The 18,299-nt window shown below is 45.2% G+C and overlaps 1 protein-coding gene across 1 annotated transcript in view; it reads right to left on the bottom strand.

Moving 5' to 3' along the window:
* The window catches only part of LOC134923949 (plasma kallikrein-like), a 136,315-nt gene that overhangs the window by 12,541 nt on the left and 105,475 nt on the right, over positions 1–18,299 (bottom strand). Inside the window, exons 12-14 of the mRNA XM_063920799.1 lie at positions 9,265–9,440; positions 8,919–9,014; positions 5,180–5,322 (exon numbers count right to left, since the gene is read on the bottom strand). Of these exons, the coding sequence (XP_063776869.1) occupies positions 5,180–5,322; positions 8,919–9,014; positions 9,265–9,440 (415 nt within the window). The remainder of the gene's footprint in view (positions 1–5,179; positions 5,323–8,918; positions 9,015–9,264; positions 9,441–18,299) is intronic.

The raw sequence follows: 18,299 nt of genomic DNA, 5'->3' as shown, positions 1-18,299 counted from the left end.
GCTCATTGTCTTGTGCTGCTCAATAATACTACATTAATAATACTAGCACAGTGTCTTGTGCTAATCGTGCTGCTCAGTGTCAGTTCTCAGTAGTATCATCAGTGCTCAGTATCACTGCTCAGTAGTATCATCAGTGCTCAGTATCACTGCTCATCGTCTTGTGGTGCTCAGTAATACTACATTACTAATACTAGTACAGTGTCTTGTGCTGCATTGTGCTGCTCAGTATCAGTGTTCAGTAGTATCATCAGTGCTCAGTATCGGTGCTCAAAAGTATCATCAGTGCTCAGTATCACTGCTCATTGTCTTGTGGTGCTCAGTAATACTACATTACTAATACTAGTACAGTGTCTTGTGCTGCATTGTGCTGCTCAGTGTCAGTTCTCAGTAGTATTATCAGTGCTCAGTGTCACTGCTCATTGTCTTGTGGTGCTCAGTAATACTACATTACTAATACTAGTACAGTGTCTTGTGCGGCATCGTGCTGCTCAGTATCAGTGCTCAGTAGCATCATCAGTGCTCAGTATCACTGGTCAGTGCTCAGTGTCTTGTGCTGCATCTTGCTGCTGTAGGGTGCTGTGGTAGTGTCCTGTCACTGTGCATAGGTCATCATCATTCCAGTCACAGTGGAATCTGGTATCTATCTAGTGGTATCTAATTCCAGACATTACTGCCATCTAATTCCAGATATATTACTGGCATATAATTCCACAAATTAAAAACAAAAATGTGGAGGGTAAAACAGGGAAAGATCAAGATCCACTTCCACATAGTGCTGAAGCTGCTGCCACTAGTCATGGCAGAGACGATGAAATGCCATCAACGTCGTCTGCCAAGGCCGATGCCCAATGTCATAGTAGAGAGCATGTAAAATCCAAAAAGCAAAAGTTCAGTAAAATTACCCAAAAATCGAAATTAAAATCGTTTTAGGAGAAGCGTAAACTTGCCAATATGCCATTTACGACACGGAGTGGCAAGGAACAGCTAAGGCCCTCTCCTATGTTCCTCATGACTAGTGGTTCAGCTTCACATGACGATGGAAGCACTCATCCTCCCGCTAGAAAAATGAAAAGACTTAAGCTGGCAAAAGCACAGTAAAGAACTGTGCGTTATTCTAAATCACAAATCCCCAAGGAAAGTCCAATTGTGTCGGTTGCGATGCCTGACCTTCCCAACACTGGACAGGAAGAGGTGGCTCCTTCCACCATTTTCACGCCTCCTGCAAGTGCTGGAAGTAGCACCCACAGTCCAGTTCCTAATATTCAAATTGAAGATGTCACTGTTGAAGTACACCAGGATGAGGATATGGGTGTTGCTGGCGCTGAGGAGGAAGTTGACGATGAGGATTCTGATGGTGATGTGGTTTGTTTAAATCAGGCACCCGGGAAGACAGTTGTTGTCCGTGGGATGAATAAGGCCATTGACATGCCTGGTCAAAATACAAAAAAAATCACCTCTTCGGTGTGGAATTATTTCAACAGAAATGCAGACAACAGGTGTCAATCCGTGTGTTGCCTTTGTCAAGCTGTAATAAGTAGGGGTAAGGACGTTAACCACCTAGGAACATCCTCCCTTATACGTCACCTGGAGCGCATTCATCAGAAGTCATTGACAAGTTCAAAAACTTTGGGTAACAGCGGAAGCAGTCCACTGACAACTAAATCCCTTCTTCCTCTTGTACCCAAGCTCCTGCAAACCACACCACCAACTCCCTCAATGTCAATTTCCTCCTTAGACAGGAATGCCAATAGTCCTGCAGGCCATGTCACTAGCAAGACTGACGAGTCCTCTCCTAACTGGGATTCCTCCGATGGATCCTTGAGTGAAACGCCTACTGCTGCTGCTGGCGCTGCTGTTGTTGCTGCTGGGAGTCGATTGTCAGCCCAGAGGGGAAGTCGGAAGACCACTTGTACTACTTCCATTAAGCAATTGACTGTCCAACAGTCCTTTGCGAGGAAGATGAAATATCACAGCAGTCATCCTGTTGCAAAGCGGATAACTCAGGCATTGACAACTATGTTGGTGTTAGACGTGCGTCCGGTATCCACCGTTAGTTCACAGGGACTTAGAAAATTGCTTGAGGTAGTGTGTCCCCGGTACCAAATCCCATCTAGGTTCCACTTCTCTAGGCAGGCGATACCGAGAATATACACAGACGTCAGAAAAAGTGTTCTCAGTGTCCTAAAAAATGCAGATGTACCCACTGTCCACTTAACCACGGACATGTGGACAAGTGGAGCAGGGCAGGCTAAGGACTATATGACTGTGACATCCCACTGGGTAGATGTATTGCCTCCCGCAGCAACAACAGCAGCAGCGGCACCAGTAGCAGCATCTCGCAAATGCCAACTCGTTCCTAGGCAGGCTACGCTTTGTATCACCGCTTTCCATAAGAGGCACACAGCTGACAACCTCTTACGGAAACTGAGGAACATCATTGCAGAATGGCTTACCCCAATTGGACTCTCCTGGGGATTTGTGATATCGGACAATGCCACCAATATTGTGCGTGTATTACATGTGGGCAAATTCCAGCATGTCCCATGTTTTGCACATACAATTAATTTGGTGGTGCAGAATTTTTAGAAAAATGACAGGCGTGCAGGAGATGCTGTCAGTGTCGCGAAGAATTGCGGGCCACTTTCGTCATTCAGCCATCGCGTGCCGAAGACTGGAGCGCCAGCAAACACTCCTGAACATGCCCTGCCATCAGCTGAAGCAAGAGGTGGTAACGAGGTGGAATTCAACCCTCTATATGCTTCAGAGGATGGAGGAGCAGCAAAAGGCCATTCAAGCCTATACATCTGCCTACGATATAGGCAAAGGAGGAGGAATGCACCTGACTCAAGCGCAGTGGAGAATGATTTCCATGTTGTGCAAGGTTCTCCAACCCTTTGAACTTGCCACACGTGAAGTCAGTTCAGACACTGCCAGCCTAAGTCAGGTCATTCCCCTCATCAGGCTGTTGCAGAAGCAGCTGGAGAGATTGAAGGAGGAGCTAAAACGGAGCGATTCCGCTAGGCATGTGGGACTTGTGGAGGATCCCTTCATTCGCTTAACCAGGATTCACGGGTGGTCAATCTGTTGAAATCAGATCACTACATTTTGGCCACCGTGCTCGATCCTAGGTTTAAAGCCTACGTTGTATCTCTCTTTCCGGCAGACACAAATCTGCAGATGTTCAAAGACCTGCTGGTGAGACAATTGTCAAGTCAAGCGGAACGTGATCCGCCAACAGCTCCTCCTTCATTTTCTACCGCCACTGGAGCTGCCAGGAAAAGGATAACATTTCCAAAACCACCCCCTGGCGGTGATGCAGGGCAGTCAGGAGCAAGTGCTGACATCTGGTCCGGACTGATGGACCTGCCAACGATTACTGACATGTCGTCTACTGTCACTGCATATGATTCTGTCACCAATGAAAGAATGGTGGAGGATTATATGAGTGACAGCATCCAAGTAGGCATGTCAGACAGTCCGTACGTATACTGGCAAGAAAAAGAGGCAATTTGGAGGCCCTTGCACAAACTGGCTTTATTTTACCTAAGTTGCCCACCCTCCATTGTGTACTCCGAAAGAGTGTTTAGTTCAGCCAGTCACCTTGTCAGCAATCGGCGTAGGAGGTTACTTCCAGAAAATGTGGAGAAGATGATGTTCATCAAAATGAATTACAAATTCCTCTGTGGAGACATTTACCAGCAATTGCCTCCAAAAAGTACACAGGGACCTGTGATGGTGGATTCCAGTGAGGACGAATTAATACTCTGTGAGGAGGAGGATGTACACAGTGAAAGGGGTGATGAATCGGACGATGAGGAGGAGGTGGACATCTTGCCTCTGTAGAGCCAGTTTGTGCAAGGAGAGATTGATTGCTTCTTTTTTGGTGGGGGCCCAAATCAACCAGTCATTTCAGCCACAGTCGTGTGGCAGACCCTGTCGCTAAAATTATGGGTTTGTTAAAGTGTGCATGTCCTGTTTATACAACATAAGGGTGGGTGGGAGGGCCCAAGGACAATTCCACCTTGCACCTCTTTTTTTATTTATCTTTGCATCATGTGCTGTTTGGGGACTATTTTTTTAAGTGCCATCCTGTCTGACACTGCAGTGCCACTCCTAGATGGGCCAGGTGTTTGTGCCGCCCACTTGAGTTGCTTAGCTTAGTTATCCAGCGACCTTGGTGCAAATTTTAGGACTAAAAATAATATTGTGAGGTGTGAGATGTTCAGAATAGACTGGAAATGAGTGGAAATTATGGTTATTGAGCTTAATAATACTATAGGATCAAAATTACCCCCAAATTCTATGATTTTTGCTGTTTTTGAGGTTTTTTTAAAAAATCACCCGAATCCAAAACGCATCCGAATCCAAAACCCGAAAGGGTGGTTTTGCCAAAACGCGTCCGAATCCAAAACACAACCGTGGATTCCAATCCAAAACCAAAACACAAAACACGAAAAATGCCCGCTGCACATCTCTAGAGATAACTATTGTCTTACATTTCCATTGTTGTTATTCTTATTATTAATAATAATAATAATAATATGTAAATGATTATTTTCTTTAAGATGTAAATGGGGTCTAAATTGTCTCACCCTTCAATACTTATAACTTAGGTGGTCATTCCAAGTTGTTCGCTAGCTGTATTCGTTCGCTGTGCAGCGATGAGGCAAAAAAACGGCACTTCTGCGCATGTGTACGCGGTGCAATGCGCACGCGCAGCGTACTATTACAATGTACAATGTAGTTTCACACAGGGTCTAGCGATGCTTTCCAGTCGCACTGGCTACCGCAGAGTGATTGACAGGAAGGGGACGTTTCTGGGTGTCAACTGACCATTTTCAGGAAGTGTTCGGAAAAACGCAGGCGTGCCTGGAAAAACGCAGGCGTGGCTGGGCGAACGCAGGGCATGTTTGTGACATCAAATCAGAAACTGAATGGTCTGAAGTGATCGCAAGCTCTGAGTAGGTTTGAAGCTACTCTGAAACTGCACAAAATTATTTTGTAGCCGCTCTGCGATCCTTTCGTTCGCACTTCTGCTAAGCTAAAATACACTCCCAGTGAGCAGCGGCATAGCGTTTGCACGGCTGCTAAAAACTGCTAGCGAGTGATCAACTCGGAATGACCACCTTAAGCATTAACAGTGTCCCCCGGGTATTTTAGATGCAGGTCATTCATTTACCTTACATGAGTCAATCTGGCCTTGTCTGTATCCTGCACACAGAACTTTATCGCCTAGCTTTTCCTTTTTGTAGCTTTCCTGACATTCTTTACTTGACTTTGGTGGTATCTCTGCTTTCTGGAGTACATCCGCAGTGCTGCTTGCTAGTTAGTTGGAATAAAGTTTACAGATTATTGTTTGACGTACTTAGCATCTACTGTACCTCTGATGCAGTTATATTCTATTATTCTTCCCTAAATAGTATAGCCCACCACTGACACAACCAGACCACACAGCGGAATTAATTGACTGCCCAGCTTTTCTCAGAGACTACCATTCTTCGGAAAGACCCCTAGAACTTGACCTACAGGTATCTGCAAAATGCAGTTTTTAGGAGATTTACAAGGTCTCTTATCTAAAAGTCTACCCTGAGACGAACATATTCTAAATTACAACATGATCACTGTCGACCTAATATACTGAACCCTGTTTACTAATTGCATATTTACTATTGTATTTACCATTCTAAGGGATGTATCAAACTGCAGCACATTTGGATCCCCATATTTATTAAAACTGTCAAAGGGATTCTACAGGGTTATGATGTGCCCACGGGCAAAATTCTTCAAAAAGGGACCTAAAGGATCCCACTCTGTTTCTTGCTGCTGGTACATACCCAGGCTGATGGCTGCACTTTCACATTTGGGCAAACCCGGAAGTCTATAAGAGAGCTGTCCCAGCAGGTAAGTAATGCTGCATACTGGAGAACGAAAATGCCGGTAAGCAGGCATATATGCAGGGTTGGACTGGCCCATCGGGTTATAGGGAGGAAGCCTTGGTGGGCCCCACTGCCTGGGGGTTCAACCAGGTTCTAGACTGTGCATGTGAATTCTACATTATACGTATGTAACATTATACTGCACTGGATTATGGTGTATTTTCTACAGTGCATTGTAGCACTGTATTTATTATATACATTTATCATGGGGCCCAGCCCATGCACTCTCTAAAAGTTAGGCAAACCAATGTAATGGCAGGCCACACCCCTCTGGAGACTGGCCACAACCTTAAACACGGGCCCCTCCCACTGCATTACCCCGGTGGGCCCTTCATACCCCAGTCCGACACTGCATATATGTGGGAGATTCGGGGCAAAAACTGATGCATCCTGCCCTTAGTCCACACAAATTATATATACACTGCTCAAAAAAATAAAGGGAACACTAAAATAACACATCCTAGATCTGAATGAATGAAATATTCTTATTAAGTACTTTGTTCTTTACATAGTTGAATGTGCTGACAACAAAATCACACAAAAATTATCAATGGAAATCAAATTTATTAACCCATGGAGGTCTGGATTTGGAGTCACACTCAAAATTAAAGTGAAAAAACACACTACAGGCTGATCCAACTTTGATGTAATGTCCTTAAAACAAGTCAAAATGAGGCTCAGTAGTGTCTGTGGCTTCCACGTGCCTGTATGACCTCCATACAACACCTGGGCATGCTTCTGATGAGGTGGCGGATGGTCTCCTGAGGGATCTCCTCCCAGACCTGGACTAAAGCATCCGCCAACTCCTGGACAGTCTGTGGTGCAACGTGGCATTGGTGGATGGAGCGAGACATGATGTCCCAGATGTGCTCAGTTGGATTCAGGTCTGGGGAACGGGTGGGCCAGTCAATAGCATCAATACCTTTGTCTTGCAGGAACTGCTGACACACTCCAGCCACATGAGGTCTAGCATTGTCTTGCATTAGGAGGAACCCAGGGCAAACCGCACCAGCATATGGTCTCACAAGGGGTCTGAGGATCTCATCTCAGTACCTAATGGCAGTCAGGCTACCTCTGGCGAGCACATGGAGGGCTATGCGGCCCCCCAAAGAAATGCCACCCCACACCATTGCTGACCCACTGACAAACCGGTCATGCTGGAGGATGTTGCAGGCAGCAGAACGTTCTCCTTGATGTCTCCAGACTCTGTCACTTCTGTCACGTGTGCTCAGTGAGAACCTGCTTTCATCTGTGAAGAGCACAGGGCGCCAGTGGTGAATTTGCCAATCTTGGTGTTCTCTGGCAAATGCCAAACGTCCTGCACGGTGTTGGGCTGTAAGCACAACCCCCACCTGTGGACGTCGGGCCTTCATTCCACCCTCATGGATTCTGTTTCTGATCGTTTGAGTGGACACATGAACATTTGTGGCTTGCTGGAGGTCATTTTGCAGGGCTCTGGCAGTGTTCCTCCTGTTCCTCCTTGCACAAAGGCGGAGGTAGCGGTCCTGCTGCTGGGTTGTTGCCCTCCTACGGCCTCCTCCACGTCTCCTGATGTACTGGCCTGTCTCCTGGTAGAGCTTCCATGCTCTGGACACTATGCTGACAGACTCAGCAAACCTTCTTGCCACAGCTCGCATTGATGTGCCATCCTGGATGAGCTGCACTACCTGAGCCACATGTGTGGGTTGTAGACTCCGTCTCATGCTACCACTAGAGTGAAAGCACCGCCAGCTTTCAAAAGTGACCAAAACATCAGCCAGAAAGCATAAGAGCTGAGAAGTGGTCTGTGGTCACCACCTGCAGAACAACTCCTTTATTGGGGGTGTCTTGCTTATTACCTATAATTTCCACCTGTTGTCTATTCCATTTGCACAACAGCATGGGAAATTGATTGTCAATCAGTGTTGCTTCCTAAGTGGACAGTTGGATTTCACAGAGGTGTGATTGACTTGGAGTTACATTGTATTGTTTAAGTGTTCCCTTTATTTTTTTGAACAGTGTATATTTTTCTCAACAAAACAGGCTTTCTAGGTTTCTACTGGATTCTCATTGACAAAATAAAAACTAACATTTAGCACCATTCGGCATTAATCCAGTAGGTTATCATCTGATTATAGCTATCCACATGTGTGGAGATCTGTCTGCCTGTCACTTTGATATTAGCAAGCAGTATTTTGCCTCAGATAAACACTAATTTAATGCAAATTACCAAAGGGATGTCTTTACTTGCACAAAATCTTATCTTCATATTTATTACAAACACCTTAATATTACAGAATGGTCCAAATAATGAGAAAAGTAAGGGATTGCATACAAATGTGGTGTAAATTTCCATCAAAAGAAAGAAAATAAGTTACTGTATTTGTGGTACAGTACAACACATTTCTGGAGCAATCAACACAGTTTTTAAAAATTTCCGTTCTAGTTGCTATACATATTCAGGCACTGGACAAATACGTTAACATTATTTCTTATTGTAGAATCTAGGGGAAAATGTTCTATAGACACAGATTTCGCTAATAAATCTGGCCATACACTAGAACAACATTCATCCAATCATCCAACTATTTGGTTGGTTGAAATTAAAATCTGGTAATGTATGGGAACAAATGCTCCCAGACAGCGGACAATAGGCAAAAACTGACATTAATCAAACTGATTTAAATAACTCAAGCGTTTTGTCCATTTTCTGGTGTTTGGGAACAAATTTCTAATTGTCATTTGCATACATTAAGATTTTCATTTCAACCCGCCAACTAGTTGTGGTCAGCTTAAGGCTTTCATAAGGCTTTAAGTTTATTTTACTACACCTAGAAAGAAGCTACCTAAATTGTTAATAAACAAGTGCCTATTTTAATTGTTGTTAAGGAAGTAAGATCATTCAAACATGTAGTGGGAATGTTCTACCTCACAAAAAGTCAATAGCAGTTTACTGGTAAAGTTTTGTATACAGAAAGGTCAGAGACAATGAGTCCTACATACCAGATTCTTCTGTATATCCCCATCCTGTGATCCAGCACATCTTAGGAGTTACAAATGAGTCTTGACGTGGTGGAAGGCAGATGGCTTGTTGATAATCTAAAATAAAAAATGAAAAAAATGTATCTGCTGTGTCGGTGAAGCAGGAGCTATTGCAGCCATGTAATTGTTAGAAGTACAGGCAATAAATCAGACACTCGTGAGGTATGGGAAAATGATTGCACAATAAGGTAAAGGTCCAAATAGCCCTGTTTGGTGCACCACAGACATAGTTATATGTCGCTAAAAGGATAGGAGTATGAGGCCACATGAGAATATCTTAGGAAGTTCCAGCTATAAAAGCACTTACCATTGTACGTTATCGGTGATTTTAGTTTTAGTAGCGCAATATCACTTCCATTTTCTACTCCACTATATTCAGGATGAATTATAATTTGCTCAACTTCCAAAGCTGGCGTAGCTGGAGTTATGTCTGACAGCTTTGCAATGCCACCATAAATATTCCATATTTTAGGTAGGCGCCATCTACAGTATGTCAAAAATACAGTTAACACTCAGTGTACAATTTTATTTAAATATTACAGTACATTTTATATTATTGTACAACCTAATCACCAGAGTGATTCCAATATTTCTATAGATTCTCAGATTTGCAATTTTTTTTTTTTAGAGTTAAAATTTTACATATGTGTTTTTTACTAATAAGACACTATGGGAGTGATTCAATTGTTCTTCCCACTATACAGTGGCAAGAAAACAGGCATTGTATAGTGGGGGCAGGGTTACGATGACGCAATTCAGCACAAATCACGTTATTGGGTCTTCTCGGATTGCCCACTTGTGCTCTGTAAGTGGACAGCCAAGGGGTGGGGTGGTGGGGGGGTTGTTGCAGGGGACTGCGAGCAGCAGGTGGGGGATGCACACCACCCCTATCCACACTTACAGTAGTTTCAAAGTTGGCCTCACTGTCAGTGCAAGAGATTTATCTGAAAACAGATGGATCTATGCCAATGCATAACTCTGTATAGCCCACAATTTCAGCTACACACCCTCACTATGTTTACTGTATGCGTGAATGCCACTGCCCGCTTATCACCCAGTTACACCCCTCAGCTGCAGGTGGAAATGTGACTGAGTTGTGTAATCTCGGGTCCAGATCATGAACATGCAAGAAGTAAGAAGGCAGGTGTCCGAACTGGCATGCACACGCTGCATTTATTTGTCTCTAACCACTACTGCTCCATAGTTTTACTACATAGTGGTGATTTGTTATCATAATGCAATTAGTGCTCTCTCCTCAGCCCAGGGTGACTGATCACACCATGGGGCTCATGCTGATTTGGAAGTAAACGCAATATGCACATTTTTATTTTCAACTGTGCATGTTCAAAAACATTTTTCCAATTCTAGTCCTGTGCACTAATGGGGATGGGTTGGCCATTGCAGGGGGCATGTATGTGTGGTCAAAGTATATTAAGGGGTCATGTTTCCCCATATAGACTCTTATGCTGACCAGTGGTGCAAGTATAAAAAATGTCCTATAGGTACTGTGTGCGCGCGCTGAAGGCGTGCGCGTCCAAAAAATGGGTGTGTCCAAATGCCACATGGGGCGTGGCCAATGAAAATGGGGGCGTGATACACATATGGAGGGGTAGATACACATATGACCCCAATAGTGCCAGATACACATTGCCCCACAGTGCCAATATACATTGCCCCACAGTGGCAGATATACATTGCCCCACAGTGTCAGATATACATTGCCCCACAGTGCCACATACACGTTGCCCCACAGTTATACATTGCCCCACAGTGCCAGATATACATTGCCCCACAGTGCCACATATACATTGCTCCACAGTGCCAGATACACATTGCCCCACAGTGCCAGATACACAAATGCCCCCAGAGTGCCAGATATACATTATAATACAAAGTAGCAGCGCTTGACATAAAAAACAATAAAAATCTAGTATGAATGGAGATTATGACATCTAGAAATGGATGGATTGAAAGGTCAAAAAAAGGACATTTAATTTAATAAAAACAAGTAAAATACATTAGACTGCAAATTAAAACATTAAGAATCACCAATAGGGGCTGATTAAATGATGGTGTCCGTTCCTTATTTAACATGGACTGCAGATAGGTGTAGGGATTAAAATGATAGAGGGCTGATGGCACAGTCCAGATGTAACGTTGCCACAAAACTGCCGCTGGAGGTGGAAGTCCCCTGAATGAGATCGCTTAGAAGGGCGATGATATCGGGGTCCTGAGTCCTCACTAGATTGCAGTGTCCTCAATGCGGAGTGGATCACGTTGCTTTCAATCCATCCATTTCTGTGTCATAATCTCCATTCATAATAGATTTGTATTGGTTTTTATGTCAAGCGCTGCTACTTTGTATTATTGTGTGTTGTTTTCAGTCATATGCAGGTTTGACTAACCCTGTTTCTATAGCAGCAGCTAAATTAGAACAACAGCCCACCCTGCACCTGATCTCAACCTTGGTTAAATCTATTTGCCAGATATACTGTACATTGCCTCACAGTGCCAGATACACAAATGCCCCCAAAGTGCCAGATATACATTGCCTCACAGTGCCAGATACACATTGCCCCACAGTGCCAGATACACAAATGCCCCCAAAGTGCCAGATATACATTGCCTCACAGTGCCAGATACACAAATGCCCCCACTGTGTCAGATATACATTGCTCCCCAGTGCCAGATACACAAATGCCCCCACAGTGCCAGATATGCCCCCAGTGTCAGATATGCCCCTAGTGCCAGATACAGAAATGCCCCCATTCCCAGATACACATGTCCCCCCAGTGCCAGATATGCCTCCAGTGCCAGATACAGGGATGCCCCCAGTGCCAGATACAGAAATGCCCCCAGTGCCAGGTACACATGTCCCCGCAGTGCCAGATATGTCCCCAGTGCCAGGTACACATGTCCTCACAGTGCCCCCCCCCCTTTCCCTGCTACTTACCGCGCTGCTGCTGTCCAGCGGCGGTGCGGATGTCTACCTTCAATTAGGCGCCAATCTATGAGCCAATCAAAGCTCGTGGTCCGGCAGCCAATCAGGAGCCTTGGCTGCCGGTCCGCAAGCTCTGATTGGCTCATGGGCCAGCGCCAAATTGAAGGTAGACATTGAGGGGCAGGAGAGGCGCACGTTGCGCTCTCCTCCCCTCACAGCAGTAGCGCGGTGAGCAGCAGCGGAGGGAGGGAGGGAGCGGCAGCCCGGCGGCTGTGGGTACGGCGTACCCACGGCTAAATTCTTAAGGGTACGCCATTACCCGCGCGTACCTGCCTACTTGCACCGCTGATGCTGACCACAATAAAAACATATAATGGTGCATTTGGAGCCAGATCACTTGCTCAACCGCTGTAACAAAATACAAACTGATGATGATGATGACGACAATGACTATGACAATTGTCAGCCAATTCTGATAGGCTAAATGTGTGTGTAAATCCCTCCCACTTATGCTAATAGTAAAGCTGCTGTGATTTATTTGCAGTATTACAGTGATAATAGCAATTGTCCAAAGCAATAAGCATATTCCCATTTCATCTTTTAAAGGGGAAGGTAATAGATGTGTATATTGATTTGAACTTAAGAAATACTTACATTTTTTCATTGTGCCCTGTTCTAACTGGTAAAATGGGAGCTTTTTTTAGCTATTAATACGCTGTCCAGTCATATATTATATTTTGTATGAATTGTGGATTGTATATTTAGCATTTTCTCCTATCACTGTGGAGCCACTCCTTCTGGTGTAAACCATGCACGTGTATAACTGACCATTCCAGGATTACAGCAGGTGCATATGCTACCTTTGCTAATCTGAACACTTTGTGCTTGTATTGTCAGCTCTGACACCAAAACAAAATCCTTTTTAGGGTGTATTTTGTGCATGTAACCCAAATTCCATCAAACTCAGCATAAGCCCCCATCTGTGAAGCCAAATGTGCACAATCTGTACACTGTATAAATCTGACCATATTTCTAGGCATGTGACACAAATACTGAAACTGCTGACAGTAATAAACGTTACGGTAAAACTCAGTGTGTAAATGCATCTTATTGCTAGTTAAGCCAATTTCTTAACCCAAGTATGGGCCCTCATTCCGAGTTGTTCGCTCGCAAGCTGCTTTTAGCAGCTTTGCACACGCTAAGCCGCCGCCTACTGGGAGTGAATCTTAGCTTATCAAAATTGCGAACGAAAGACTAGCAAATTTGCGAATAGACACTTCTTAGCAGTTTCTGAGTAGCTCCACACTTACTCGGCATCTGCGATCAGTTCAGTGCTTGTCGTTCCTGGTTTGACGTCACAAACACACCCAGCGTTCTCCCAGACACTCCTCCGTTTCTCCAGCCACTCCCGCGTTTTTCCCAGAAACGGTAGCGTTTTTTCGCACACACCCATTAAACGGCCAGTTTCCGCCCAGAAACACCCACTTCCTGTCAATCACATTACGATCACCAGAACGAAGAAAAAACCTCGTAATGCTGTGAGTAAAATACCTAACTGCATAGCAAATTTACTTGGCGCAGTCGCACTGCGGGCATTGCGCATGCGCATTAGCGACTAATCGCTCCGTTGCGAGAAAAAAATACCGAGCAAACAACTCGGAATGACCCCCATGATCTCTTATTTTTTGCCCAATCTGCAGTCCCAACATTGATTTCTACGAAATGACTTTTATATATAAAATAGAGAACTTGCTATATTAATCCATAAAAGATGGTCAGTGAAGGGCAGGAAATGAATCACCAATTCTGTAAGAAGGTTACTCTGTATAATAATTATTGGAGTAGCTTTTACATTAGTAAATGTACACTGGCTTCTATTCCAGATAACACAGGATGGAAGGCAAGGGCAGATTCCACGTGGAGGTGACCTCCATATGATGTCTGATGTTTTTCAGGACGGTCCCTCTTATATATTCAAGGTTTACCAAAACGTCAGTAAGGCAGAGTTGTATGACTTTTTGCAACAACTTCTCCATAAAGAACGATACTGCTACATTCTTATCTTCATAAAACAAAATTATAGTTTCACTATGGATATTTAATTATCAACTTTGGAAAATGTTTGTTACATTAAAAAGGATCATTGTTAAAACAGATGGCAGGACATCCTTCACCTAGAATCAAGGCGACTTGGTATTTGATCTTATTAAAAAAGTGATACTATACAATAAAACGGCATGAGGTGTCTTCTCAAACAGAACATAACAATGCAGGATGACACCTTAGATGCACAAAATGTGATGAATTCTGGCATACTTGCATGTGACCCTTCCACATACTTGCCTATTCTCACGGAAGGGCTGGGGGACTCCCGAAATTTGGGTTGTGCTCAAGTCTCCTTGCACTTACCGAATAAAGTGGGCGGACCGGATGGCTGATGATGTGATTTGCATTGAATTGCGTCATTGTAGCTACACTCCCAATGTATAATGCTGGCAATCTCTGGATTGTATAGTGGAGGACGTGGCTACAATGATGCGATCTCACTGCAATGTCCACACCCACAGCCTTTTGTGCAATGTACCCCCCCCCCCCCCATTTCAAGCCATGCCTCCCTTTTCACCAACTGCTGTGCCGACCTGGCAGCCAGAAAGTCAGCAACTATGCCCTTAAAATGACTTGTAACATACAGCAGAAGCCGGACAGCTTTACTGATCAGAAACCGGAAAAAAAAAAAAAGGATTTTAATTACCTACCGGTAAATCCTTTTCTCGTAGTCCGTAGAGGATACTGGGAATCCATTTAGTACCATGGGGTATAGACGGGTCCACTAGGAGCCTTGGGCACTTTAAGAATTTGATAGTGTGCGCTGGTTCCTCCCTCTATGCCCCTCCTACCAGACTCCGTCTAGGAAACTGTGCCCGAGGAGACGGACATACTTTGAGAGAAGGATAGATAAGGAAAGTGGTGAGATTACAAACCAGCATACAGAACAATAGGAAAGCCATGCTAACCAAACTTGAAACATGAACAGCAACAGCTGAACAAACCAGAATGCTTAACCAAGTAACAGTGCAGGAAAAAATGAAGCACCGTGCACGTGCCCAGAATCCTCTATGGGCTACGAGAAAAGGATTTACTGGTAGGTAATTAAAATCCTATTTTCTCTTATGTCCTAGAGGATACTGGGAATCCATTTAGTACCATGGGGAAGTACCAAAGCTCCCAAACCGTGTGGGAGAGTGCTGATGTTCCTGCAGAACTGATTGACCAAACTGAAGGTCCTCAGAGGCCAAAGTATCGAACTTGTAAAACTTTGCAAACATGTTTGAACCTGACCAAGTCGCTGCTCGGCAGAGCTGTAAAGCCGAGACACCCTGGGCAGCCGCCCAAGAAGAACCCACCAACCTAGTAGAGTGGGCCTGTACAGATTTTGGAGCCAGCAAGCTTGTGTGGAATAAGCATGCTGGATAGTGAGCCAGATCCAGCGAGCGATAAACTGCTTTGAAGCAGGACACCCAATTTTATTGGGATCATAGAAAACGAACAGCGATTGGGATTTTCTGTGATGAGCCATTATCTTTACATACACCTTCAAAGCCCTCACAACATCAAAAGACTCTGAAGTAGCAGAGGTGCCCGTCACAGCTGAAACCACAATTTGTTGATTGATGTGAAAAGCGGACACCACCTTAGGTAGAAATTGCTAATGAGTTCTGAGTTCAGCTCTGTCCGCATGGAAAATTAAATAGGGACTCTTGTGAGACAACGCCCCTAGCTCCGACACACGTCTTGCTGAGGCCAAGGCCAACAGTGTGACGGTCTTCCACGTAAGGTACTTTACGTCAACCTCCTATAACGGTTCAAACTAGTCCGATTGGAGGAACTGCAGCACCTAATTGAGATCCCAAGGTGCCATGGGAGGCACAAAGGGAGGCTGGATGTGCAGAACACCTTTCAAAAATGTCTGGACCTCAGGGAGAGAAGCCAATTGTTTTTTAAAGAAAATGGACAAGGCCAATATCTGGACTTTAATAGAACCTAGGTGTAGGCCCACATCCACTCCCGACTGCAGAAAAAGCAGGAACCGTCCCAGATGAAATTCCACCGCGAATATTGTCTGCTCTCATACAAGAGAAATATTTCTTCCATATACGGTGGTATTGTGTAGACGTTACCCCCTTCCTGGCTTGGATCATAGTCAGGATGACCTTGTCAGGAATCCCTCTCCTGGCTAGAAACAGCCGTTAAACTTCCATGCCATTAAACGTAGCCATGGTAAGTCTTCATAGATGAACAGGCCCTGTTGCAGAAGATCCTCGCGAAGAGGTAGAGGCTACGGATCTTCTAACAGCATATCGAGAAGATCTGCATACCAGGCCCTTCGAGGCCAGTCCGGAGCAATGAGGATTGCTTGAACCTTTTTCCTTTTTATTCTTTTGAGAATTCTTGGGATCAGAGGATGTGGAGAAAACACCAGTTGGTAAACCCACAGAGTTGTCAGAGCATCTACTGCCACTGCTTGTGGGTCTCTCGACCTGGAACAATACCGCTTGAGCTTCTTGTTCAGTCGAGAGGCCATCATGTCGATCTGTGGATAACCCCACCAACGTGTCAACCACCGGTACACCTCCGGGCGGAGGCCCCACTCCCCCGGGTGCATGTCATGTCTGCTGAGGAAGTCTACTTCTCAGTTGTCTACTCCCAGAATGAAGACCGCCGACAATGCCACAGCGTGTTTTTACACCCAGAGAAGGATTCTTGACACCTTTGACATTGCTGCTCTGCTTTTTGTTCTACCCTGTCAGTTATGTACGTTACCGCCCTTACATTGTCCGACTGGACCTGAATGGCCTGATTCTGAAGTAGAGATGAGGCCTTCAGAAGGGCGTTGTAGGTTACCCTGAGTTCCATGATGTTTATTGGAAGGATGACTTCCCGACTTGACCATCATCCTTGAAACTGCACCCCCTGGGTGACTGCTCCCCAACCTCCGACCCTCGATGAGGTGAGAAGTCTGTAGCCACCACAGAAGGGAGATTCTGGCTTTTGGCGACAGACAGTTCCTTTGGTGCATGTGAAGATGCGATCCGGACCATTTGTTCAACAGATCCAGCTGGAAGGGCCTTGCATGAAACCTTCCATACTGAAACACCTCCGAACAGGCCACCATTTTCCCTAGAAGGCGAATGCACAGGTGCACCAAGATCCGGGTTGGCTTCAGGACAGCCCGAACCATCGACTGGATTTCCATAGCCTTCTCCAAGGGAAGGAACACTCTCTGAGACTCTGTGTCCAGTATCATTCCCAGGAAGGAGAGCCTCTGCGTCAGTTCCAGGTGAGATTTTGGTAAGTTCAGAATCCACCCGTGATCCAGGAGTAGTTTGGTTGAGAGGCCAATGCTGTCCAACAACCGCTCCCTGGAAGGTGCCTTTATCAGAAGATCGTCCAGGTATGGAATTATGTTCACTCTCTGTTTGTGGAGTAGAAACATCGGCCCTCATTCCGAGTCGTTCGCTCTGTATTTTTCATCGCATCGCAGTGAAATTCCGCTTAGTGCGCATGCGCAATATTCGCACTGCGACTGCGCCAAGTATCTTTGCTATGAAGAAAGTATTTTTACTCACGGCTTTCTCATCGCTCCGGCGAACGTAATGTGATTGACAGGAAATGGGTGTTACTGGGCGGAAACACGGCGTTTTATGGGCGTGTGGCTGAAAACGCTACCGTTTCCGGAAAAAACGCAGGAGTGGCCGGAGAAACGGGGGAGTGGTTGGGCGAACGCTGGGTGTGTTTGTGACGTCAAACCAGGAACGACAAGCACTGAACTGATCGCACAGGCAGAGTAAGTCTGGAGCTACTCTAAAACTGCTAAGTAGTTTGTGCTCGCAATATTGCGAATACATCGGTCGCAATTTTAAGATGCTAAGATACACTCCCAGTAGGCGGCGGCTTAGCGTGTGTAACTCTGCTAAATTCGCCTTGCGACCGATCAACTCGGAATGAGGGCCATCATCTCTGCCATCACCTTGGTGAACACTCTTGGTGCAGTGGAGAGGCCAAATGGCAGGGTCTGGAACTGGTAGTGGCAGTCCTGCAGTGCAGACCGTAGATAAGCCTGATGAGGCGGCTAGATCGGAATATGAAGAAATGCATCCTTGATATCCAGAGACACTAGGAATTCCCCCTTCTCCAGACCTGAGATCACCGCTCTCAGAGACTCCATCTTGAATTTGAACACTCGTAAGTACGGGTTCAACGACTTGAGGTTCAAAATCGGTCTTACCGAACCATCTGGCTTCAGTACTACAAACAAGTTGGAATAATATCCCTTGTTTTGCAGATGAGGTGGAACTGGAACAATGACCTGAGTCTGTACCGGATTTTGAATGGCGTCCTGT

This window comes from Pseudophryne corroboree, chromosome 1 (assembly GCF_028390025.1).
Source record: "Pseudophryne corroboree isolate aPseCor3 chromosome 1, aPseCor3.hap2, whole genome shotgun sequence".
Taxonomy (NCBI): Eukaryota; Metazoa; Chordata; class Amphibia; order Anura; family Myobatrachidae; genus Pseudophryne; species Pseudophryne corroboree.
The sequence above is the reverse complement of the archived record's forward strand: the minus strand, read 5'-3'. Positions and strand labels throughout refer to the sequence as shown.